Genomic DNA, 26,713 nt, shown 5'->3' with positions numbered 1-26,713 from the left:
TGTGGTGGTCGGGGCTGGGTGCGGCAGCAATGGCTGGTGCCATCTAGTGAGGAGCTTCTGAATGCTCACTGCAAATTGAGACTGATCATCTGTCTTTTAGAAAATAGTCATTATTACAGACCCGAAGACACAGAGATAAAGTGACATGCTAATATGTTTAACAACCAAGCCTGCACAAACTTCAGGATTTTTTTTTTCTCCCAGATAATCTTTCTTTCCGGTGGCTAGCATAAGCTATGATTTTCCCTGTGTATTTATATTTTCTACCATTCCACGGATTGTTTTGACCTACTTTTCCCAGGTGGAATTGCAAAAACGTTTAAATCTTGCTAAAACAAAATTCTGAGTTGCTGAGGTGGATGGAACCATTCAAACTACGTTATCAATGTATGGCATAATGATGTATGGTGTAGGAATGTACCAGTCTCTTTTGCGTCATGGTAAGTGTTGTGCTTATCAGTGACTGAAGTTGTACCCAGCGAAGCTTTGAAAGCGAGGCGTTTTAAACTTGGTTTATTCCAGTAACCACTGAGAAGTGTGGGTAAACAAAAATTTCATCTTAGTAGAGCTGACAGGAAAGGAAGACTACACATGTATCCCTGCCATAGAAAGATCATGCAAAAATAACCAGTTAAGATCTACAGGGTCTTAAATTTGTTTCGGAATTGGTTCTATAAATAGTCGGAGGGCGTTGTGCGATGAGCTCTCTGGAGATCTGTCCGTACTGGGCAGCCTGGGGCCGCCAGAAGCAGTGGCTGACTCAAAATGAACTAGTTGAGCTATGGCAGCAGGATGCTCCATGTGGTCTGCTTTTCTCTCAGCCTCTCTGCCCAAAGCTGTGCGACCCCATAGCTGAAGTGTTTCTGGCGCAGCATGCACTGCGTGGAGCTGAAAACCCATACCCTTCCCTTACATATTCCCCTCTAATATGTTCAATCCATAAACTCCTGGATATACACTCCGGGAGAAATGCCAGGTGATATAGAATCATTTAGGTTGGAAAAGACCTTTAAGATCATCAGGTCCGAAATATGCCTATCCCAGTCTGACTCAGCATGCCGCAACAGGGTTCTGGAGGTTGTTCCTTGTAGTTCATATTTTTGGGGGTAGGGGGAGCATGGGGTCATACATTTTTTAGTTGGGCTCAATGATTGCTTTATTATGCCTATCTCCATGGAAGATGCCTCAGAGAATCCCAAATTTCCTATATTTACACCCCATTCTCCACATTTTGCCAGCGTTGCATTTAAAAACTTCTGTTTCTTTCCTGTGTGCCTGCAGGGATGCCTTTTCCTGGGTTAGCACTTTTAATCAGCTCAGAAGTTGCTCGTTTTCCTTATAACCGATTTTATTCCTGGGTGTGTTGCTCTCTGTTCCACTTGCTGGTCTCCCTGTAGTGGGACTGGATGGCGGTCCTTGCTGTCACGTCCTTTCCCCATCTGTTCTTACGGGGACCATTCCAGGCTGACCCCTCTTACAAAAAGTCCCAGCTCCCGCTTCTCCGTCACGGCCTGATCACCCTTCCCACAGGAAGTGAACTTGTCCTTTCACCAGTGACCTTTTTAAAATGTCAGGGCATTAGCCTCCTTTATTCTTGTCCACTATTAAATAAATAATGGCCTACAAGGATCGTTTTCGTGTGGGGAGTACTGAATCATCACATTCCATATACCAGAAGCAGTTGCAAAATGGAAGTCTGCAATGAAATGTGGAGAAATGGGCTCAATGACAGTGAAGCTCTGCAGTAATTCTGATTCTGTCTCCTCTTTATTACAAATCAACAGTTTTCTCATTTCTTTCCATCTCCACACTGGTAGGTGGATTTCTCAGCAATTTGTGATGGTGTTCTTGTATTTTAAAACCTCTGGAGCAGGTACTGTCATTTATTGCATCTTTATTTGTATAGCACCTCAATAAGTTGCTCTCAAAATTAGTGTACCTTCCTGTACCAGTTTTGTTTCCACACTGTAAATTTAGCAGTAAATTAGAAGGAAGAAAGTATTGCAACATGACATCTCTTTCATTTGACTGATCCTAAAAGAACTGGAAATTAAAGTTCAAGCTGCAAAACATGAACATTCACTACAGATTTAAAAGTCTGTTCAGGATCTTCTTAAGTCCACTGGGACTTCGTTGCAAAATGCAGTTATTAAACTCAATCACAACCCCAACAGCATTTTCTTTCATGCACGTCACTGGACAAGTGACAATGTATATACAACATTGCAAATATTTTCTGGGAAGATTTCCTCCAGGCTTCCTAAATTTCTGACCTTTGCTCCTCTCTGTAAATAGCTTTTGCACAAGGCTGGGCCGGCCACATGAATTGTGCGAGACCTCTTCCAGTCAGCTGAAGTCACAGGAAGAGCGAAGCAGGGACTGCCTATTTAGAAGTGTATCCTGACATTGGGAGCTGTGTAATTCATCTGAACAGTCACGGGAGTTTTGTAGAAGAGCAATCTTCCTGTTAGTCTTCAAGATATTCCATCAGCCCATTTTTTCCTTTTCGCATACTCCCTCCGAGATGCTGGCCATAGCATGCCATGCAGGCTTAGGTAAACCTCTTAGCACTGGCCTGTAAATCCAGTAGTGGGTGACATGGGGTAATGGTGCCGTGCTCTGCGTTCGGGGAGAGTTCCAGTTCACCCCAGCAAAATGGGAAGCCTTCTGCCGGAGAGCACCATGGGCCAGAGCACATTTCTGCATTGCTTTATCATTTAAGGAAAGGGAACACCAGAGAAAGTACTTTGTGTGTTGTCTAAAATATGATAGGGATAGCATGTTTCCCTAGGCTTACCTTTTTTTTTTTTTTTTTTTTTTTTGACGTGGAAATTTAATCCAGACACAATTTCACAGCTTTGGGGAATTTTCTAGGATTTCTGACCCTCCAGGAGCACAAGCAGAGCAGTACCGTGCATGGCATGTTTCACACAGGGGAATTTGGGACTCTAATAATTGAGTCATGCTTTATTTGACTAAACCTTTCAAAATGATTGTCTTTGCTTAAATCTCCTCAATGACCTTTGCAAAAGAGAGGATGTTCTTAGGTCATTTGCTAATGAAAAAGGGACATACTTGTTCAACAAAAGATCTAACGTAAAGAAAGCAGAGTAAAAGCTGACAAGTCTGAGTTAGCAAAGGTTAACAAAGTTAATTCAGTTAACAAGCCAAGGTACTAATTGGCTGAAGAATTACACAAACAATGTCATGATATTAAGTACTTTGCCAGCTCTAACTCTATCCTCATGCTAAACTGGTCCCAGAAGGATCAATTCTCTTGTCTTTATTGCAAATAATATTAAAGAACCCATATTCCCCAACAAACAAATGATCAGATAATTACCAGGAAAGCACGGGGAAGGGGCAGTGGCGTTGCCCAGCTCTCTTCCTCGTTTTCCATTCCTTGTTTACTTCTTCCTCCACACCAGATAGGAAAAGGGGACTGGGAGAGTGGTATTTGGTGTAAGAATTAGAGAGGTAACCATGTTCCATGTAATGCTGCCTTTGAAGTATTGCAGCTCTGCATGGCCCCTGCAGAAAGGCTGGCACGGATTTGACAATTCTAAACATTACCAGCGTTTTATCAGAAGTTACAATTAAATGTTCTACACGCATTCTGCCTGCAGCCTGCTGCCCACAAAAGGGGTGTAGATGGGTACTAAAGAGATGGTCTGCATATCTCAGGTGGATGAGTAGCTTTTGGAATTTATTTGACTTCTTTTAGCTTTCAGGTACTTCAAAAATGAAGCAGCATTTTTGGTGTACAGAATCGGTGTTTTCCTTTCTTTGTGAAAACCACTGAAACATTTGTTCTCAGAACCTCTCAAAATCAAATTGAAACTGGAGCCAACTCAAATCTCTGCAATTGAATTTGAATAATTATTCTGTGTTCTTTGCAGGTGAATGAGATACATTTTCATCCTTTTTAAAGGTTCCTCTCCAGATTTGGGTGTATGGGGAAGAACAAACTAGCTTAAGTATTTAATTTTTAAGGCTTTATAGTAAGATGGAAGTATTTTATATTGATATTTGCATAGGAATTGATACTGCTCTACAAAAAAAACAATAAAGAACACAGACAGTGCATTTTTTAAATGAATGAAATATCTATTATTTCCCTAAAAAGGCAGTTTCATGGTGTATGCTCATATGTACTCTCTCTTAATTCCTTTATACTTAAATTTTGAGCCATAGTAGGTAAGAAAAGTCAAGAAAAAGTGACATCAGGAAAGACTTCTTTTTCTTGATCTTGGAGCTCACACTGATGAATATTGATTCAGATTTAAATCATTTTTCCAGTGCTTCTAATCAGCATCTTTCCATTTGAGTCAGGTAACTAAGAAAAGTATGTCTGCTGTGAATCTGTTTAGACAAGGATTGGCACCTCCATAGGATAACTTTTTGAGATTCACTGATTTTTAAAAAACTGAAAACTGCTGATGTGGAGAAAGATGCATCTGTAATAGCCAGCTGTGGCTGGCATAAGGAAATGAACAGCCGCTTGTTCAGATGCGTATGCCTCCTGCCAACACAAATCATATTGTATTTTACATGTATTCATGTAACTTTTGTTATTTCTCAGTTTGTTAACTTTAAAAGACATTGGCCTTCTAGCACCTAATAATCCACATGAGCAGGCTTGGTTTAGAAGTATGGATGCTCTATAAAGTTGGGCTTGGTTGTAAGCAGAGGAGAGATTCTCTCTCATGCTGACAGCTCAAACACTTAAATCCATGGTGTCCTTTGGCAATGCTCCTAAACCATCAGTTTTGTCAAATTGATCATAACAGTATAGCAAAAGATCCATACTGTACGAGATCCATCCTGGTGGCTTGTCCTGAGGAAGTCCATGTAATTCATTCTTCATACTGGCTCATTCCTAGTCCTCTTCAAGAAAAAAAAATTGCACTGAGTTTTGTACTTCTTTTGGCTATGTCAGCTTCTCAGTATGGACTCATTTGGTATAATACAATAAGGTTTAAAAAATAAAAACCTACTCCAACTGTTATGACAGCCATTTTCCGTGAAAGCAGTGTGGAAAATTGATTTGTTTTTAAAACTAGAAGTAATCTGTGTTTCGGTCATAGTGTTTGTTTTCGGGTTTGCGATATCAGGACTACTGTAGCCTAGATAAATGTTAATTATAGATAGATAGTTGACAATGAAGTTTTGAAAGTGTGTCACAAATGGGCCTACCCTTCAGTATGAGAATAAAATAAATTTTGCCTAATATCAATAAGGCATTGTTCAGTATCTTTACTATAACTTCCTGAATACAAAGAAATCAGGATATCTTCCGGTTCATTTCTTCAAGTCCCCACACTGCCCTCCTTCAGTCCTCCCACCTCAATGGCATTAAATGAAGTTAAACTATTATCCTTCTTGGACAGGGATTGCATTCATCTTCTAGCTCTTTCTTTCCAGGCATAGGCGAGACTGTAAGTATTTTATACTAAAACAAGGTGTTACTGTTTTATCAGCTCGTTTGTATAAATATATATCTGTTTGTTCATGTTTTGCTGTAATTCTTGCTTTGAGAGAGATTGATGCTGCTGCAGACTGGTCTGTGAAAAATCTAATGGCATTTTAAAAATACTTTCATTAGAATCGGCTTAATTAGAATGTCTTGGTAAATGGTGCTTTGTGCCATTGAAGCATATTTCTCCAGAAAAGATTGTGGCCATTTATTATTAGTGTCATTAGTGCACTGACTACTGTAGAGCATGCAAAACATATGTGCCTTTGGTGGCACTGTGTCTGGAATGGCTTTCAAATACTTTGGTTCACAGATCTCCGACATTTTGTCACAACCCATTACTTAAACCACCATTGTGTCATTTCCAAATGATTTTTTCCCCTATTGAGCCTTGTAATGTTGGCAGTCAACAGGGGATTATTTTTAAATGGTGTTTGAAGTGGCCTGAAGAGCCAAACCAGCGCTGAAGGGAGAATGACAGGGGAGCCTTGCGTGCAACTCTTCAACCTGTGTGGATGCATGTGGGTCTAATAATTCTCAGGCTCCACTGCTAAATAGAAATATCATCCCCGAAGAGGCAGAAATTCCTGCCATTAAATATCAGACTCCATTTGTAAGAAATAGGGCCACTAAGCAGATTTCACAGTTAAGCATATTTTACTTGCTTGGAGTGTAATTGATTATGTTATAGGTCCGTGAGAATCACTCTTGAGAAGCCTTATTCCAAAGCAAACTCTTTTGTCATAGAGTAGCCATGAATATTCAAGTAATGAATATTGATTTGTGTGTTAATTTCCATGTATTGATTTTGTCATGCACAATGTGGTCACTGTTGCTGGAGTTTCTCTGCGTGGTGTTTCCAGATGACATTCATCAAAGAGTCTGGCCTACTGGAATGGAAGGAGATTCTGTGTTTATTTTCTCTTCAAGAGATCAACTCCGTTGCAGCAGTGATAGCTAATCCAGCTTCATGCATCACAACTGTTCCTAAATAAATGCTTTTTTATTATTTTTATCAGGGCCAGCCAGGACTCCTTGGATCACAGGGGTTCACTGGACCACCAGGGTTGATGGGGATCCCAGGCGTGCAAGGTCCCAAAGGTCACAAAGGTGAAAGAGGATATCCAGGAATAAGTGGACCCAAAGGAGAAGTGGTAACTTTTGAATATCAGGTGTTTTAGCTAATGAGCAAAATACTGGGCAGAACATAATTTTAATTGTGCTGTTTTACTCTAGGGGCAAAGAGGAGTCACTGGATTCCCTGGGGCAGACGGCATTCCTGTAAGTAGCCTGTTACCTCACCTTCAAGAAATCACCAACTGCAAATATTGCAGCCTAGTTTAAAGCCTTTGTACTTTAATTAAAATCTCTGGGTGAAATTCTGCATCAGCCATGCACACACTTTTAAGCTAAGGGCATTTGTTGAAGTGAGTGGAACTGCAGATACACAACAGAGAGCAGAATCTGTGCTCCCTCTCATTCCCTCAGATAATTAAGGTCCGTTTGCTTTGTCCTATGGAGAAATCCCCTTGTAAAGGGGACAAGAAAAGATGGAAATTTCCTGCGTCCCTGGAGGTTACCCAGCTAAGTACGTTCTTTCGTAGGAAAGAGCTGTGAGATTAAGTACTTCACATCTCTTAGGCTTGTGAGTGAAGGACACCAGTGGGTCATTTCTTAATTATTTCAGAGTTGCAAAGCACATAGAAAGACAAATGATTTTAAGAACACTAACCATATATATACTATACTATACTGTTAGTATAAAGCATTGAGCTTTATAGCTCATATGGCATGCTTGAGATGATAGTCTTAAAAAACTTACTGTACACTAAACAGTGTCAAACTTTGAACAAAGTGACCAGGTCTGTGAAACTGAAACATTCAAAGAGGAAAACCGGGTAAAGTTCCCAGCACAGTATTTTCCCAGCTTACACTTCTTTGCATCTTGTGTCATAAAATAACAAAGAAATCTGAGTCACTGGAATCCCTGGACAGAGTTCCCAGGCTTGGGTTTCCTTTGTAGTGCTCCCTGACACCGGGGCCCCGCTCTGCAGCCCACGCATCCACATCCACTCTGCTTTCACCCTTTTTTGTTTCCAGAAGAGCTCCCTGTTGAGTTTCAGGGCTTTCTCTCTCACAATCTTCCTCCTCTCCCTCTTTCTCACTCTTAAAGGAAAAGCAGAAGACCCTCTTTCCCATTCCTATTAACACTCTTGAAGCCAAGGATCTTGTTCATCTCACCACGTTTTTTCTAAGCACTTTTATCGTCCCGGGAAGAAGAGTAAATCGCTCCCCTGTGAAGCTGGACCGCTTCTTTTACCTGAGCAAGTTTCCTTTTTTAGCCCTGCCTTCCCGGCCTCTGCTCATTGTGTTGTGAGGGATAAGTACCTTCAGATCCTACTTGAACCTGCATGCTCATTGTGTCCTGTCCTCAAGCTCCCTTGCCCTTCCCACTCGCTTACATTCTCCGACCAGTTTACTCAGGCCGAGACAACACTGGCCATCGGAAGGCGGATAGATAGGTACATGTACGAACTGTAATGGCACAGTGCTAGGATGTGGGGCTGGAGGCCAAGAAAGAGTGATGGCACACCTGAATCTCTCCTGGGGTGAGGAGTGCCAGTCTTGATGGAGCTAGGTAAGGACATGGACAGACTTCTTTTTCTTCTAAGCAAGGGAACAGAAGCAAAGAGAAAACTCTCGCTCTATATAGAGGAGAAGGGAGAAATGTTTTATGTTAGTTTCCATTTTTTCTGACTGAGTTCCCTGAAAGAAAGAGCTGTTCAAGGGCAGATTTGCTTCTCATCAGCCTCAGTGCAAACCAGAAGCAACAGAATTTAGGGTGAATGTAGGTACAGCAATGGAAATCCAGTTTGAGACAGCAGTAACTTTTCAGAGCCTCCATGCAGAGGTTCTGCAGTGCCCCCAGCTCCCTTGCTTTGACCCCTGCTGTTTTCTTCCCATCTTCATACTTACAGCCTCATCACGACACTCAACCTAGCTCCAAAAGCATCTCTGACTTTTTTTCCGGCTTGGAAGCTGTTCAAAGCCAACGAGGAACCTTTCTTCCCACTCTTCCAGTGTGAAGCACTGAAATGTTTAACAATCCCAGTTCTTGGTGACTCCCTGCGCAGCAGCCTCATCTGGATTAGTTCTCTAACAGAGCCTGCATTGAATATAGCTTTCTTATCCTTTCTGAAAGGTCCTTCACTACTCATTTTTTCATGCTGTCTGGGGCATCTGGTTCAAGCTGCAGCTATATTAAAAAAAGGCACTGTCTGTTTCTGTCTTTGAAAATCATAGTTTCCCATGGATCCAAGCCTTGGGCTTAATGTGAGAATGTCTAAATACTGTGTGACTACAGGAAAAGGAAAACTAGAAACAGATGGATAGATAAACACTTTTTTTTTCCTCAACAGGGTCATCCAGGGCAGCCAGGATCAAGGGGGAAACCAGGTCATGATGGCTGTAACGGGACAGTAGGTGACCCTGGTGACTCGGGAAGTCCCGGACTCTCTGGTTTCCCTGGTACCATTGTAAGTAGCTAGCAGTAAGTGAGTACCTGAAGCTAAGATCGTTACTGAAGTGAGTTTCATTCACATGTGTGTTGGAAGTGAATGGGACATCTCCCTTTTGGCCCAGCCGAGCATCCATGCGGGTTTACTGTGGACACGTTGCGCTATGCTGAGTGATTAAATTGCAGCCAGGGCTGGGAGGTCTGCCCAGAGCTATACCTGTCACGTAGCTCTTGCGGAGAGATTGCTTCAGGAAAACTTGCACAGCTTTATCCAACAGATTAAAGATTAAACTCACAATTTCTGATGAAAGTAACCTTTTCCTTCCCTGCCCCATGGCCAAAGTATTGGCTTTCCATGGCACGATACGTAGAATCGTGCTGAGGTGAGCAGTGGGGCTCCTGGATTTACCAGGACACCTGTCAGCCCTGGGGAGCTGCAGCCGCTGCTCTAGCTCGGAGGTGCGACCCAGTAGTATCACTCCTGGGTAATGGGGGGTTCTTCCCTCGGAATCAGAAACTCATTCTTTTATGTACTGTGAGGGTTTACACTTGCTTTTAAACCATGAATTTCCAGAGCTAGGCATAGTCTCTGCCTCTAAACAGAAGTATGCATATACTCATGGAAACCCCAACAAATATTTTTCATTACTCTCAGCTGTTTATGTGTTAACATATATGATATGAAAGCTTACTTCTATTACTTTTTTGGTCACCTCCAGGGAGTCCAAGGACCAAAGGGCCAGAAGGGGGAGCCCTATGTACTGCCACCGGACATCGCAGGCCGATACAGGGTATGTCTGTAACTCCTGTGAGTTATTCATGCTCAGTACTGTTTTACAACGAGATGATGGAGAGTTAATTTTTCTTGCACTCTGATGGACATGTCCCTAGAGGCCCACTTCGATTCTGCGTAGGCTTTGCAAGGCAGCTTCTGCTTTCTTTGGTTACAGCAAAGTCTATATGATATCCAGGGAAAAAAAAAAAAATCTCCATTCAGTTATTTGCAAGGAATTCCAGCCTACAGGTGGATTGCAGAGGCACTGGAGATAATGTAGTTCAAGTATTACCCTCTTTATTCAATGACTACCTTTGTATCATGCATGGCAAAATCGTTCCTGTGCCATAGTTTTATCCATTGAATGATTCTGTTTAACATTAGCATCCTTTCTGTATAATTTTCATGCAGGAGTTTGGTGGACTTGGGATAAAATATGCTTCAATATATTATTTAGTTATTTAGTAAACCCCAAGTATTCCTATGGGTGCTTTTGCTGTATCTAATCCTTAAAACTTGTTTTGTAATCGCTTGTAGTTTTTCTTCTATATAGTCTTGTACAATTTGAAGGTATCAGATAAAGATAAGGGGTTACATATGCTGTTAGAGTATAAATTGTGACGAATTTATGTGCAAAGCTACATTTGAGCTGTACTCAGCACAGAAGGGATCTGCTGACATTGTTTATGTATATTTTGTGCCAGTGATGAGTGCCAAAATAGGTTTTTCTGTTGACATATTTGCAAGTTGCCTGTATTTTTTAATGGAATCTTCTTTTCCTTTCAGAAACTATTTAAAAATCTGCACTTGTTAGTAATTAGGAATGATGAAGGCATGATTAAGTAATGATTAAGAATTGCTCAAGTATGTTGTGGCCAAGGATGGATACTGACACCTGTATCCATTACAGAAAGTACTTGGTTCCACAAATTATTCTGTTAACTAAACTCAAATTAACTAGATAGTTAGGATGCTATTCAAAATGATTAAAGGTGTCTGGACTGAATACCGCATTATTTATGGGTATTGGAAGGTCTTTGCACTAGAACATTTTTGGATCCAATTTCCAAAAACATTTCAACATGTACTGCAGTTAAAATATGTGGTCACTGAAAACAGTATGTTCCAAATGCTTTTAGTGACTCAGAAGAGAATCAGAATGATTCAGTAATTCCCATGCAACTCATGAAAAATGAGCTTGTACATTTCAGCTAAGGTTATAGCCCTAATTAAGCCACTGGTTAGATGAGATTTTTCAAAAAAGAATTAAACGTGGTCTGTTGTCCATTTCAGCCTTGTAGTTCGGATCCTTAACTTCCCTAGCCAACTTTGTACCCTCCTCCTGCATTGCATGCAACTATATTATATATAGAAAGTACAAAATCCATGTGGCCCACATTCGGTTATCTCAACACCTGTATTGAATGCGTCTCTATGTAAGGGTTTGTATAGCATTGTGTGCTATGATTAGGTTTTGGAATGAGAAAAAAATTAATGAGTGAGAAAAAGATTTTATTCCATTTTGTATGTAGTATTTATTGCATTTTTTACTTCTTTGTTTTTTAGGGGGAACCTGGGGATCCAGGGTTCAATGGTTTTCCAGTAAGTAGTATTACAGCGAATGTGATAAAGTGTCAATAGTAACTGATATCAGAACAACATTAATTGATGGTTGGGGTTTTTTTTATTTAAAGGGACCTCCGGGTACGCTGGGTATTCAAGGACCTACTGGTCCAAGAGGAGAGCGAGGAAGACCAGTAAGTATGTTTAAAATATGTTCTGTAAGGAATTAACCTAACAGAAGAATCATCTCAGTAAGTTTCATTATGTTGGATTGTAACCTAGCAAATGGATAGAAAAAACAGGTTAGAAATAGCAAGTAGGTGTCCTTGGACGCAAAACCTTTTAAAAGGTGCTGGAAGACACTGATTCTACAAGGATGAATATTGCAAAAAGAGGTATACTTTCTTTCACCCTGTATTGCCAGAGGCTTTTGATTTATATTGTATTTCTTTAACCTCCTTTAAAGAGTCTTGTTTGTAAAGATAATTGAATGCAATCCAGTCTACATCCCCCCACACTGAGTTATCAAAGATTATCAGGTCCTAAATATGTTATCTTTTCTGCTCATAAAAGATATGTATATTAGCTCTCCACACTTCCCACAGGAGATTGAATAGATAACATTCTTCATTAGTATTTAGAATACAGTTTTATTTTTAAACTATTTTTCAGTCATTTTTTCCCAAAATCAACATTTACAGCATTCATGTTGACAACTGTTGCTGAATAGTTCTTTGGGAAGATTGTGTTCTCTCCAGATACCATTTTCTACATTTCTTATTACCATGGTTAATAGTTTTGTGAGTGAGAAGCAGATGTTCAAATTCAATATATTTCATTTTCTTTAGCCTTGCTTTATTTTCCTGTAAGACAACTTTATAACATTTGCTTTTTTGTTTGTTTTTCGTTTGTTTTGACGAAATTCACTTCAGACCTGGTCTACATCACTGATTTAGGGAAGAAAAAAAATAATAATTCAGTGCTTCTTACACACAGGCTCCACAGCCGTTTGCAGGGATACCCTCACCCCCCCCAAAAAAATAATAAGTCTAAGACTAAATCCACAGCACACTAAGCTTTTCCAAAGTTAATTTTCTGCAGTGCCTGTTTTATCATCTGGACTAAGCTTCGCCTTGTCTTTCTCCTCTGGTCCTCCTGGAGGGAAATCTCCTCAGTCCTTTACTTACTCCAGAGCAAACCCACAAAGTTCATGAGCTTCACACAGGAGCTCAGCCTGCAATGACTCATATTCCCAATGCACTGTCTTGGATGTTAGGAGTGCTATGAACCATACATTTTTCTGAGCCCCATGACTGCATCCCTCTGGTTGCCATCTTGACAACATCTCTTTTGAACACTTTTCCAGAGTAGATGGTTCCCCACCATCTCCAGCTCTTAACAGAATATATTTTTTTATACATTTACCATTTCTAAAGCAGTGGCTTATCTGTGAGAGGGACCTGGGAGCATTTCCCAGGTCTGAGTTTGCATCATTCCTCTTCCCTAAGTCCTAGATCCCACATGAAGGCAAGTGTGGCTTCCCTAAGCCCCTGCAGGGCCTCCAGGCAGCGGGATGCCCCGCACAGTGCATCTGCCCATTAGGCAGCAGCTCACAGACTACTTGACTAACCAAAACTGTTTCAAAAGTAATTTTCTCAGAAGTCGTCAATTGTTTATGCACACAAAGATACATAGCAAGGCAGAGATGTATAGCAAGTTCAGGTTCCACCTGCATGTTGTTATCTTTTCCTTGCAAGTTGGACTTGATTTTGCGTAACCCAGTTACATCCCCTTCAGGGCTCAGTAGGTGGATGGTTCAATCTGCAGCTCACTCTCTTTTCTATGCCTCTTATGTACCATCTTCCTCTCTGAACAGCTCATGCTTCTTATTCACCCCCCCCTTTCCCGCATTTGACAGAGTTTTTGATATGTAAAGCCCTTTGGAGCCTGTTAACTACCATAGCTGACTGAAGCAAGGCAGGTTGTCTCTCCAATTGATGGCTTTCCTACTGCTCTTCTTGTAAGACTCTGGCAGCATTTTTTCCTGTTATAGTTTCATTTCCCACCATCTTCCTTTGATTTCATTCTGTACAATACCAAATAGGTAATCTGAGATGCATATGATAGTTCAGCTCCCTTTACAGATTGATGCAGTACAAAGACACAGTCCAGTGAAGCACTTAAAGACGTCCTTAGCTTCAGGTATGAGCTTAAAATGTTAGTAAGTCAGGATCTAAAAGCACAAGTTCTTATTACTTGAAATAAAAATGGGATTTCATTAGGTCTAAGCTAGGAGACTGTTACTCTGTTAGGAAAGATTGCGATGTGACTTAGGAGGGTATTTTTCAGAACAGTAAGCACAGCTAATATAGTGAGGATAGCACATTGAATGCTGAGGAATACACTGCCTTCTAAATATATACTTACATTTCAGACATAAAGTAACTGACCTCCTGCTTGCATTGATTAGAAAGCAGCAACTATCTTACTTTCCTCTATTGTGTTTCCCCAGGGACCACCAGGGCCCCCAGGACCACCAGGACCACAAGTAAGTCTTTGTGTCAGAGTTGTTTACGTTGATTTTGTGTTGCTAAGGTTTATCCAAGACCCACTTGAAGGCAGTAAAATAAAGAATCCCAGGCTGCACCAAACTCTGTGTAGCACAAGACCTTCTCTGTTGGCGGCATACCACGAGAAGTTAATCTTACACTGGGATTGCCTACCCTGAAAAGATTAAACCAGTTCTAGAGCCAGATTTAATTTGCTGTTGTAGTCACAGTAGCTTCCCATGAACAGAGAATCCTTGCTGTCTTTACAATATTCAATTATATCTAAGCGGAAAAAATATATGAGTTCATTGTTCCAGCCCACTTAGGCATTTTTATTTAACGTTCCATGCTATTAAAAAACTTGCAAAAGAAATGCTTGATCTTTTCACGACATTGCTCAGTGAATGACTCAAAGTCTGTTGTAAGAAGCACTGGTAGCATGAGATTTTAATTACAGTTGTCTTTCTTAATGTTTAGGTCTATAAAAATACTTTTAAATCTATAAAAATACTTTGAGGTAAACCTAGACTATTATTTGATTGCAGTTCTTCAGTGGTGTCCTACAGACTTGTAAGCCTGAAAAGGCCTTTAAGCATATTTAAATTTGGATTTTACATTAGAAAACTGAGTCATACACTTAGTAAATCTTGACCTATTGTTTTTGCAGGGCAACAGGGGCCTTGGCTTCTATGGAGAAAAAGGTGAACAGGTAAAGGAAAACTAATGAATTAGTATCACTGCTAAAGGACAGGTTGGTGTTATTTGTTATTTATAAAGGAACCTATTTTAAATACTCTCTTAATTTGCAATCGTGTTACATAATTATAAGAGAAAAACAAACAAGTATAGCTTTGAAAGTAATGACAGTCTCCATAAGGAGTGTCATAGCTGAACTAACTTCTACACGTCTAGGTCTAACTGTACCCTCATTTACACCAACATGAATCAGAAGTAACACTTCTGAAATTTATAGAGCCAGACCACTTTATATAAAGCAATAATCTTTACCGTCATTCTGGAAACATACAGGACAAGAGCAAGTATTGCTATATGTTAATCCCAGCACAAAATAAATTTGTGTTGCCATGAATTTATTCAGAGGTTTAGAACCATACTCCTAGCAGGGGCAAATCTGCGTTGCTCCTTTTGTTGCGGTTCCTTAGGCCCTGTGCTGATCAACAGCTTGACAAGGTATTACAACTGTTAGTAAATGTACCCTTATGCTTTTCCTGCAGGGCCCCCCAGGTCCTCCAGGTCCACCTGGGCTTCCTACAAGAGAGCTGATGGGTGTGTCCCCTGACAAATACAAGGTAACTACAAGGTATTTTGCCAAAATACACGAGGAACTAAGAGCTCTGCAGTACCAGAACTAAAATATTGTACAAATGTGCTTCTACATATAGTACTTGGAAGTCTTTAGTGTATCAAAAGAGAAATCTGCTACTTTCCCATAGCTTGGATCATGAAGTATTTATTGAAAGTATGGTGGCTGAAGTCATTCAGAAAGCACTTCTCACAGACTAGAGGTGCCCTAGGCAAACTTGTTCTTTTTGTGTAAGTATGGAACTACTGGCCATCACTCACATCTTCTCATTTTACAAGCAGAAATACCTGCTGAGAAATAATATCTTATTTTTCATAATAGTGAGTGAAATTTTCTTCCTGTAAAAGAAGCATACCTTTAGGGAAGCTATCTGAATTATTGTGTTTCTTTATATAACGTATCTCTATATGGTGCAGATATTTGTATACTTACAATTAAGGCTTGTTCATACATATTGGGGAAATGCTCAACAGCAAGATGCAGTTTATTCTCATCTATTGCTTCTTGCTGGGACCATAGGTACTCATATCCTGTGTGCGTATATTCTGCACCAGACACCAACCCCCAGAACAGTAGGTTTTCATCCCAGATTTGACGTTAGAAAGTTCACATGGGTCATGCAATTTCTGCAGTAAGATAAGTAAATTGGTATGATACTGAAAAATCTAAAAATGCCTTTGACAGTCTGCAGTCTGCATTAAGTAGCATGCATGTTGGGATTTCCATGACTAAGCAGAGATGTCTGCATATGAGCTACTTACCTGGAGAGCCCTTGCATTCAATGCAGATACTGTCAATATAGTGAGTAGACTTTAGGCTATGATTTTTCTCATCCTAACAAGAACTCTTACTTTTGATCAGGCAATTCATAAATAATCAGTAGGTAAAAACGGGAGAATGTGCATTTATTTATAGGCATTACTCAGGCACTCACCACCCAGACATCTCATGAACAAGCCTGGAAACAGCCTGAGGTGTTCACATTCCTAGAAACCTTTTCAGAAAAATACTAAAATATGTTTTAAAAAAGTAACTTTAAAAACTTCTTATGAAACCATGCATTTCATATGACCAGTGTATGAATAAAGAATAACACAAGAGTGGTGTTTTTTCTCTTGAGAAACACTTGTCACTTTGTGTTGTAGAAAAGTTATTGAAATGTAAATGGGAACGCCTAATATATCTGAATACTTTTTCTTCATTGTTAGGGTGAAAGAGGAGAACCTGGACAAAAAGGGGAAGCTGGAATTCCAGTAAGTCAAGTGGAGAAGAACAAATAATAATACAGGAGTTAATACTGATGCATTCTTCATTGAAATGATGCAATATAGATACAGAGCAACATAAGCAGAGACACCAGTTCTGATGCTTTAGAAAAACTGAACAATATGACATATAATAACTCAATAGTGCAATCAGTCAATCTCTCACTGGTTTACCAAAATAAGATTTTCCCTCACACATTTTTTTAATTTTAGCTTTAACTATTAATAAATCTCTTTACTGCTGCTGATCTGCTGATCTATGTTTAAAAATTCCACTAAATTTCATTAAATAAGTATGTATGGAAATTTTCTCAATCCTTTTCAGCCTAGTCTCCAGCACATGCAGACTTTTGGTCTCATTGGTCATTAAGTCTGTTGAGTAAGTGGACAGTAATCCCATGTGTTGCTGTATCATTTAGAGCTGTCAACCAGGCTTGACTGAATGTGGTTTAGTTAACTCACAGGCAACCTCTAGACTGTCTAAATAGCTTTGCCATTGAGTGGTTCCTTTTTACTTCCCAGAGTGGTTTGAGCCCTGATGCCCTCTGTGTGCAGTTGCCAGCCAGTTCTCCAGCTGTTGGTCAGATTTTACACATGTAGAGTTTTGTTGACTACATTAGGAAAACTGTAGATTTACTGCTGATGTAGCTGAAGAGGATATGTGTTTCTCCTTTTTTTTTTTTTTTATAGTAGGATGGATAGCAGCATGCCTATGTTTGCCAAGTAGCTCTCTGAAGCTACAGTTTGGGCATAAGCTGAGTTGCTTAATTGGTTGTATAGCTGAACAATTTGTTTGGCTCTTCTTCAGAGTTACAGCCACAGAAGAAATAAAGAAGGAGGAGATGATAGGAGGGAAACCCTGTCCTCTCCCTAATGGCCTGCTCCTGCTATTGTAATGAAACAAGCATGTTACACTTACTTAATTTTAAGCACAACAGTTCTTTCACATGCAGCTATTATTAGATCGTCCATGTGTTAGAATGATGTTTTCTTCCTGTTTAGCTTCCATTAAACAGTGTTACAATTTTTTTGCACATAATGAAGAAATATGTTGAACTGACTTGTAATGTTTCCTAGGGTGTACTTCTCTATGCTCCTGAAAGAGGTGAAGAAGGGGTAATGGGCTTCCCAGGACAAAGGGTGAGTCACTCATTAAAGGTAAAATTCACCCAGTTGAATGTGCAAATCCAAGCTGAGAGTTTGCCTTCAGGAACAAAACACAGATTAACAAACTATGGAAATGATAGTTCTTCAGCGTACCGCGTTGTGGCCAGCTCTGAACTGCCTGATACAGGAAAGTGAAAAGGCCATTTTGAAATGGTAGTGGGAGGAGGGCCCCACAGGACTCACAAGTATGCCTATACCATCATTGGGAAACCTTGTGTATCTCTTACCTAAAGCTGCGCTCACTAGCCACAGGTACTCTCCTGGTCCTCAGCACAGACTGTATTTCACTGTTCCCACCTTAGCTCTCTTCAGACCATGGTTAACAAACATGAGTTTGGCTCTGGTTACTTGTGACCCCAGAAAAAAAGCTAATTTAAATACTACTACCTTGTAGCATCTCTGGATGCTTTTTTTGGAGTAGTGTTTCTAAAGTGCTTAAACAGAGTGAGAACAGTACTCGGCATACATTTAAAAAAAATCTCAGCCATCTTTGAAGTCTTCATGGTCAATTTACAATGTATTGATTAAGAGAGAAAAATCAAATACCAGATTAGATTTCAGACCTGTTCTGTTTGCGACGTACATGAATCTCGTTGAAAAAGTATCTGAACTCTGACTGTTAGTGTTAGAGTTTCAAGCTGTCATATGTATTTTATCTAAGAAATAATAATAGTTCTTAACCATTAGGATGTTAGGATGTCGCTTTATTTTGCTAATTTTATTGTGCCTTCATAGGGACTGCCTGGCGTCAATGGTTTTCCGGGACTCAGTGGAGAAAGAGTGAGTATTTCATACCAGACTATTGTTTCTAACACATATGTAGACAATCTGTCTGAAAAGTAAACTGTAGAGGACAAATTCTGCCTGTAATTACACCAGCTGTAGTCTAACAAATATCATCTGGATTCATCCATCATCGTAATTTTGGGTCAGTTATTTTTCTCATCAGTGAGAAAAAAAAATAGCCCTATAATTAAAGTCTGTTTTGCTTAAAACATGAGCATGTTTTAAGAGCACTATGAGGAGGTGTAATTTTCATTATTCCTATTACTGCGACTGTGATTTCTGTAATTTTCTTCCTACATGCAGAAACTTACTTTTTTGAATAGCTTTCTGCAGATGTGGTTGAGATGTATGGTTATCTTGAATATCACAAAAGAAGAAAAAGAGACAGAAACTGATAAATATACCATTTAAATCTCTGTCCCCATGGAAACACACCCAAATATTTGAAATAGCATTCTGTCAGACAGAGAAGCGCTCATACTTTCTGTTTGGTCTCAGAAAAAGGCTCCTTCAGTATTCAGATAGCTGTGGGATGCATGACTTTTCCATGCTTCTCCATCCTTAGTTGTTTAAGGATGTTGATTTGTCCTGCCACCAAGGCATAACAATAACATGAAACACATGGGACACGAGAGTACATGAAATATGAAAAATAACATTTGCACAGCTATTCGGTCCAATCACAAAACTTGGTGGTGTGAAAAGGGAATATGCTATCAGTAATACACATGTGAAGAGGCTGATGCAAAACCCATTAAAGCCCACTGGTTGACTTAACATAGGTTCATGCTCCAGTCAGAAATGGTCAGTGCCTTCCCCTTATTGAGGGTGAATCTTGGGAACAATTTTAGCGGAAGGTACATTGGTTTGGATGGAGTATCATTGTGTATCATGGAGTATGAGAACGTGTGTATGAGAGGGGACAGCCGACTCAATGTGCTGTTCACAGCAGCCTCCTTTTTGTTCGTTTTTGAGTGATTTGATTTTTAAGCAAGAAAGAAGGATAATTAAGTCCTGCCTGCACACAGATGAAGTTGCAGTTAATTATGAAGCTGCTGCTTCACTTTTAGACCACCAGCTCCACCTAGTGTAAAGAAATTCTACACCTGATACTCAAGAGGCTCCTTTTCTGATGGTGTGATGTACAGTTGCCGTTATAGAAAGGTCTCTGAAGTGTGCGGTCCAGTTTGTGGCATCTTGCTGAGAGCTGTGGTATTTGTAGTGCTTCAGAATTGCGTAAGTGACTTACAGAGCTGGTTGTCAACAGTCAAGTTCTGTGTAGGAGTTGTTCTTACTGTGAAACTCCGGAGATGATGCATTTTTAAAAAGCTGGCTAATAATCTAACTAGTGTGAACTGTACAAGTCTACTGTTTTCAGTGAAACTGTGTTAATTGATATCGGTTGATGATCTGGCCACTCTTTTCTACTAAAAGCTCACCTTTTTAACACTAGTCTTTTTCCAGAGTACATATGAACATTTTCTATAGAGAGCAAAAGTTGTCAAAGAGCTGAGTAGAGCACACAGAAGAGATCATCTCTTCTGTACCAGCATCACTGAAATCTGCACTTTGCTCTGTGCACCCCCAGCAGTTGAACTATGCTCTCATGTGATAGGATGTATCGTGTTTTACCACACATGTTTTAATCCACATGCTTTGGATTTCAGCCCTTTTAAAAAAATGAAAAGGGCAAGATCTTAAATATTATAACATTTGCTGGGGTAAGGATGGAAAATTTTCTCTGGGATACGGCATGCCCAGGGTGGATGAGGGCACCTTCAAGGCTGGTGCTGAGTTCTCTCGTTCAGCCAGGGGACCCTTCTTTGGCCAAACAGGCTCCAGCTGCCTGGTAAACAGCAAAAAGGACCCGTGCACTTCAGTGCTGTTTCACTGCCCGCTGTTTGCAGTGAAAATATATCAACTCATAATGATTCAGACTCATTTAGTCTTATTGCAGCAGGTTGGTGTGTTCTGGCTGCCTGGCCCACGTGTCTCAGGGTCAACTGGCACGGAGGGGATCCCCTTCCTCCTGCAGCCTCCATGGGACGGTGTGAGTGTAGGTGCTCCTTCCATCTGCGCCGCTGCCAGGGGCAACAGCGCCTGTGCCACAGCAGGTCCCTCTGGCCTTTGATGGGAGTTAGGCTTGGTCCAAGAGATGGAACATCAAAACACGAGGAGACTTAATGGTATTACCCAAATGACTTCACCCCAGGGAGACAAACTGCTCAGCTCTGTTGCATAGTTTTCACACTAACATCAGAGGAAGCCAGCTGCTACAGACCAAATAATTTTATTCTCTCTCTGATAAAGGAAAAGTCAATAATTTTTATGTGTATTACAGGGTTTTCCAGGATTTGATGGTCCACCAGGTGGCTATGGTCCTAGGGGAAGCAAGGTACTGCTTTACTTTCATTTGCTAGAAGCGGTAAACCAAATGTCATTTTGCTTTCTTTTCTTCTCTGTCATGTAGTAACAATTGTGTTTGTCATCATTGTAGAACTGGTTATGTGGTTTGTTAACTTGAAATCTCTGGGATGTCTTAAAAGTCATGTCAGTGCTTTGGAAAGTTTGTTTCTTCATGTTTCGTGGGCATACCTTTCCATTTTAAAAGAAATTCTCTACAATAATGTGCTTAGATGTGATACTTCAATTTCTGTTAACAGGGGGAGCCAGGCGAGATCGGTCCTCCAGGACCAGTTTCCTATTTTCCTTCCCACATCCCAAGGAAAGGTACTTCTTCTTTGCTTAGATTGCTTTCTTAGCTGCATTTTACTACCTTCTACATAGATCAAAAGCATGACATGCTGAGAATTCAACTCCTTAAAAAATTGTGGTTTGCTAAATGTTCCAGAAGGTATAATTGCCTTCCAAGAGAGTGCCCTAATCATCTTTTTGCAGGCAGGTGGCTTCTTTGTCTCTCCTGCTGAAGCTGGATTGCTGTACAAAAGGCATCCATGCATTCCTCTGTCCACAGGGAAGAAACAAGCAAAAAAGCATGTGACACTGTTGTCCAGTGAAAGGAAAAATGGGAGAGTCTGTCTTCTGCGTCCTGTTTCAGAGACTCTGGATAAAGTGCAGCAATGGCAGCACAGCAGAGACCATTCTTATAATCTAGTATTTAAGAAGAAAAAAAAATAAAAAAGCCTTGAGGAATAGAAGAGGATTTTTTTTTTCTTCCTTTTTTAAATTGAGAAATTTCCTTTGTGATCTTTTCACTAGGGTTGTAGCACCCGCTGTCAGCTCTCTTGCAGAGCTGTGGCGGCTCTGGCTGGCCAGACTAGAAACACACAGAAGGTGATATCAGTTTGCCAAGGCCGAAACTATTCCAGGGAAGGTGCTAGCAAACAGCAAGGATGATCACATGCCGTTGCCCCAGCCTGTGTCCTCATACCGTTGAGTTACTAGTCTTGTTAAAAGCCAGAGAGTCTAACAATGGTTCCCTTCCTCCCAGAGAGAGGGGACAAGAGGCTCAAAACATTGTTTAAATCACCCCGAATACCCTGCCAGGCTTTTAGGAGTAGGAGAGACTGTGTAGAGAGGAGGAAGCAGGCAGGGGGCTGGACACACCATACGTCCTCTCGTATCGTTGACCTTTGACGAGAGCACGATACTTTCTGCAGGCAATAGCTGGGCCCAGGCAGATGCTTTTGGTGCTGGGGAGCAGAGGAAAGCTCACATGTCATACATCTGTTATAATGCCAACTTCTTGTAGGAAAAGGAGGGGCTCTCGTCAGAGACCTGGTCTTCTGTGCTTCCCAGGAGCAATGTAGCTCTAGTGGCATATTAGTAAGAGCTGAGAGATATTCTCCTTCTTCCTGGGCCTGGTGGCTCCACACCATTCCTGTCACAGGCCATGCTCAGCTCCCAGGTATTTGGGCTTTACAGAAATCTCTCAGATATATGTCTTTATTCAGACTGAGGCAGCATGAGGTAGCAGGTTTTTGCATTTCTAAAGCTACCTGTAAGAAATGATTGTAAATTCTAATATTCTGAAGCCCTTGAAGTTCCTGATTTTTACTTTTTAAGAATTGAGCAATCTGCAGCTATCACAAGTCGGCATTTACGGGTCATAAACAGCATCACACTAACATGTGTTTTGTGGAACCGGGTATGTCTTTCAGGTGCGAGAGGTGATCCTGGCTTTCCAGGTGTTTCTGGACTACAGGGAGACCCAGGAGAGGAGGGAGATACTGGGCCACCTGGTCCTCCTGGGTTCTCTGATGGTAATACCCCAGCAACGCATGTTCCAACAGCTTAACTTTATAGCGAGTTTTAACTGATAGAGGGTCAGGGTGGGGGAAATGCATGTGCGGACCATGGAATATGCAGTGCAGAGTGGGAGATAACTAACTGCGGGGGCAAAAACTGAGAGGACCATTTTCCTTCAGCCTCCATGGGGCTCTAGCAAAACAACTAAAGTAGAGATGATGACAGAGCCTTGCTTCAGTAACTGCTATTGATTTTCTCAAGTGACAAGTGCAGTTACCATTTTTGCTCTGTGCTAAATATCTCCGTTTTTCCTTGCATGCTAGATGCAGTTGCTAGATGCAGTTCCCTTCTGCTACATTACAGCTCTTTGAGCAGCATTGTTAAGAAATGGTTGTGAACTTCGTTCCTGGTTCTCTTTCAGTGGATGGGGATAAGCCAGGCTTACCTGGAGAAATGGGACCAAAAGGCGAAAAAGGTGAATTAGGATCTCCTGCTTATCAAGTGGGCCCGCCTGGGTTTCCGGGTAAACACGGCACACCAGGACTCCGTGGTCCACCTGGTCCCGTTGGATCTCCTGGTAGGTGCATGAAGAGAGATGATGAGGAACATCTTTGCTTATTTTAAAGATAGCTGTTGGCAAGGCAAAGTGAGAAAGTAGATTGAGGGAATGAAATTAAATGGGTGGTGGGGAGGACACACAGGGGAGAAGTGTTGTATACTCATCAATGAAGGAAAGATTTGCATGGGTTTTAGACATTCCTGGCAACATTTGAAAGAAAAGAAGGTCTGTTTTGGGCTGGGGAAAGGATAAGAGTGTCAAGGAGTGTCTGAGAGCTGGATTTCTTCCTTATCCCAGAGAAGAGAAAGCTAAGGGGAATCTTACTGCCATCTTCCCCTGCCTCTTGGAAGATCAGAGGGAAAATGGAACCAGATCCTTCCCTAAGGAGCACAGCAATAGGGCAAGAAGCAATGGTCATAAGCTGCAACAAGGGAATTTTTGCTTAGATATTAGGAAAACCTTTTTCACCGTGAGAGTGGTCAGACACTGGAACAGGTTGCCCAGAGATGTTGTAGACTCTCCATCTTTGGAGATATTAGGACAGCTGGACAAGGCCCTGAGCAACTTGCTGTAACTTTGAGGTTGGCCCTACTTTGAGCAGACAGTTGGACTAGGTGGCCTCCAGAGGCCACTTCTGACTGAGCCTGTGGCAAGCACCACACTGCAGTGCAAGAGCAGGAATGGAAAAAAGGATGTGCAAGAGGTGATGCAGAGCAGGCAGTCTGTGGTACTGTAAAGCAGGTTGTGCTGAGAGAGAGGAGCAAAGGAATTCAGGTGAGAGAGAGCAAAGAACAGCAAGGATCATCTGCCACAGCAGATGGAAGTTACTGAGAGCGGGTGTGGGAAGCTGTGAGAAGAGGGAAAGAGGAAGAAAGCAGAGGGTAGATAACAACAGGCTGGGTTAGACAGTAAATGACATTATGGGAAACAGAAAAGGCCAGATGCAGTGCAGCTCAAAGGAATAGGGAGGAAAGGGAAGAAAAGTAAAATCTACAGTAGATTAATTTATATTTTTATTTAATTAAACTTCTAGGTTCTCTCTTTGGATTAAAAGGACAGGAAGGGACGCCAGGTAGATATGGCCTGCAAGGTTTCCCTGGGCCAAGAGGACAAAAAGGACCTAAAGGTAGGTTATAACAGATAACTCGATAGATGATCTGCTGTTACGCATTGTGTAAAGCTCCCATTGTATTCAGTCTGAGTTTATTCAACTATGACGTGCTTGGGAATCAATGAATTTGATCTGGGGCTAACACAACAAGGAAGCATTATGTTAGTTTCTTGTAAGGAAAAAAAAAAGAAGTACTTTTCTCAAGTATTTGAGAAACTATTCAAGTATTCTCAAGTCTATATATAAAATGGATACAGCTGAACGTCTGTTTGTTGTGACAGAGCTTTCTTTCTTCTCTTTCCAATCCTTTCCGTAGGCGAAGAAGGGGATTGCAGTAAATGCCTTGTGGGTGATGAATTCAGAAGGGGCTCTACTGGCCCCCCTGGCCCTCCTGGCTTTCCAGGAACCCCTGGCCAGCCTGGGAGGAAAGGAGAACCTGGTGATCAAGGACCACATGGTATTCCTGGCTACCCTGGACCAAAAGTGAGACACTTGTTTCTTTATTGCATAGTTTTATATGCCTACTAGGAAAAAAAAAAAAAAAAAAGCTATTCTCCATGGAAAAACGATGAAAAGTACGATTTCTTTCTTTCTGTGCCACTGCAATAGCTTTCAGATTGCTATCTACAAAATACTGAAAGCCAAAAATTGCTGGGATGGAGGTGAAAATAGGATGTTTTGGGAAGAGCAAAAGATTTCCACGTAATCCAAAGTCCACTTTCCATTTAAACAAAGCTGTTTCAGCAGAACCCTTTCAAGCAGCTGTAGTACTGAGTATGATCTGACCATCTAGGAGGGTAACAATTCCAGTAGTAACCTCGGGTTGTTGCTAATAAGATGCATATGTCAAACTGATGAAATGTAAGGTTCTTGTTTACAGTACATTAAGTCTTCCTACAAACCACTATTCAACAACCCCGAGAAAAGGGCTTTGCTTATAATTGCTTGCTTGTTATTTAGACTTAAAGATGCTGTACTGTGTGGTATGCCAACTGCATCATGGTTCCTCACAGTCAGAACTGACTTCAGCGAGTCACATCTCTCAAGACTTTAGAATAAAATTTTTGCAAAGCTGACCCAAACCTGATTTTGTTTATGCAAAGATGTCAGAGCAAACATAATGTTTTCAGTTAGTGCTTTAGGCTCTTCTGAACATGAAAAAAACAAACTCACTCACAACTAGCATAAGTTTGGGATTTTTTAGAATTAAAATAAAATAAACTTTGACTTGATTGTGGCTGTCAAAAAAAGCAGAAAAAAATAGAACTTTTTGCTGAAAATTCAAAATACTTTTATGAAAAGTTCTAGTTTCTAGAAGTCATGAAAAAACTGACAAATATTTTCAAAAAGTTTAGTGTTGAAACTTCGGTTAAAATTTTGCAAGTTCTGCAAGGTTTTTTGCCTTTGAAATGAAGAATTTCAGTATCTTCATCCCAGAATTTAAGTTACTCTAGAAAAGACAGTAGTATAGACATATAGAGACATAGCATAGCATAGCAAAATATCACCCAGCAGCAAAGCCCTGACTTTATCTCAGCTTTTGGTCTGCAACAAATTCAAAGTAAAACAATTTATCCTAAATATTCTTGGTCCATATTCTTAGGCAGAAATGACTCCATAATTCTTTGAGCACATTCAACAGGTTACGTATACGGACAATAAATATACTTAATCTAGATCAGATCTATAGCAATTTAATGAAAATAAAATTTTATCCTAAGCAAAGGGTATTTTTTTTTCTGTGGAGAAAGAGAAATTAGAAACAGCTGTAAAACATTTTGAAAACACCTGTGTGCTAAATTGCATTATACACAACATCTGAACCTCTGAACCTTGAAAACAAAAAAATAGCGATGTGAACATCATACTATTAATGCAGTCTTACTGCTGAAGATTTCTGCAGTTATATAGTCAGTGAAATAATACAGCATTATATTAAGTTCCTGAGATTTCTTTTGGCCTGCAAAAAGCAATGTCCAAAAGAAACATCTTTACCATGGTGTATAGATGCGGTTTCACTGACCATTAAAATGCAGTTTGCAAATACAGCCCAGGTAAAGCAGGATCCTTATACTCAAATCTGATCTCCCCCTTTACACTTACAGAAGTGTGAACCTGTATTGTCGAGATGACCTGCAGCTGAGATACAGCTTCCATGCATGGTTTTCCCCCAATAAAATCTTGGAGAATGTCAGTAAAAGGCAGTGATGCGAAAGATGCCCTTTTAAATAATGTATGGCACAGAAGTATTTTAAACGAAAAATAAATGCATCCGGTACATCCCTTTCATTCAGTGCCTGCCCTGGAATTCAGTAAGAGGAGGCTAGGGAAAACCTAACATGTGTGGCTTATATTTTAGTGAGCATGAATGTAATTATTCAGAACTAAAGCTAACTGGCATAGAATAGTCAA

General features: G+C 40.6%; 1 protein-coding gene across 2 annotated transcripts in view; it reads left to right on the top strand.

Annotated features, from left to right (window-relative positions):
- Window positions 1–26,713, top strand: part of COL4A2 (collagen type IV alpha 2 chain) — a 145,609-nt gene that overhangs the window by 85,994 nt on the left and 32,902 nt on the right. For both annotated transcript variants that reach the window (XM_087758279.1, XM_087758278.1), the window contains exons 5-22: window positions 6,496–6,630; window positions 6,713–6,757; window positions 8,896–9,012; window positions 9,713–9,784; window positions 11,335–11,370; window positions 11,463–11,525; window positions 13,844–13,879; window positions 14,548–14,589; window positions 15,116–15,190; window positions 16,413–16,457; window positions 17,547–17,609; window positions 18,372–18,416; window positions 20,764–20,817; window positions 21,086–21,152; window positions 22,544–22,645; window positions 23,053–23,208; window positions 24,224–24,316; window positions 24,618–24,784. In XM_087758279.1, the coding sequence (XP_087614405.1) occupies window positions 6,496–6,630; window positions 6,713–6,757; window positions 8,896–9,012; window positions 9,713–9,784; window positions 11,335–11,370; window positions 11,463–11,525; window positions 13,844–13,879; window positions 14,548–14,589; window positions 15,116–15,190; window positions 16,413–16,457; window positions 17,547–17,609; window positions 18,372–18,416; window positions 20,764–20,817; window positions 21,086–21,152; window positions 22,544–22,645; window positions 23,053–23,208; window positions 24,224–24,316; window positions 24,618–24,784 (1,413 nt within the window). The remainder of the gene's footprint in view (window positions 1–6,495; window positions 6,631–6,712; window positions 6,758–8,895; window positions 9,013–9,712; window positions 9,785–11,334; window positions 11,371–11,462; window positions 11,526–13,843; window positions 13,880–14,547; window positions 14,590–15,115; window positions 15,191–16,412; window positions 16,458–17,546; window positions 17,610–18,371; window positions 18,417–20,763; window positions 20,818–21,085; window positions 21,153–22,543; window positions 22,646–23,052; window positions 23,209–24,223; window positions 24,317–24,617; window positions 24,785–26,713) is intronic.

This window comes from Nipponia nippon, unplaced genomic scaffold (assembly GCF_047370975.1).
Source record: "Nipponia nippon isolate SJK-2023a ecotype South Korea unplaced genomic scaffold, ASM4737097v1 scaffold_2, whole genome shotgun sequence".
NCBI lineage: Eukaryota > Metazoa > Chordata > Aves > Pelecaniformes > Threskiornithidae > Nipponia > Nipponia nippon.
The sequence above is the reverse complement of the archived record's forward strand: the minus strand, read 5'-3'. Positions and strand labels throughout refer to the sequence as shown.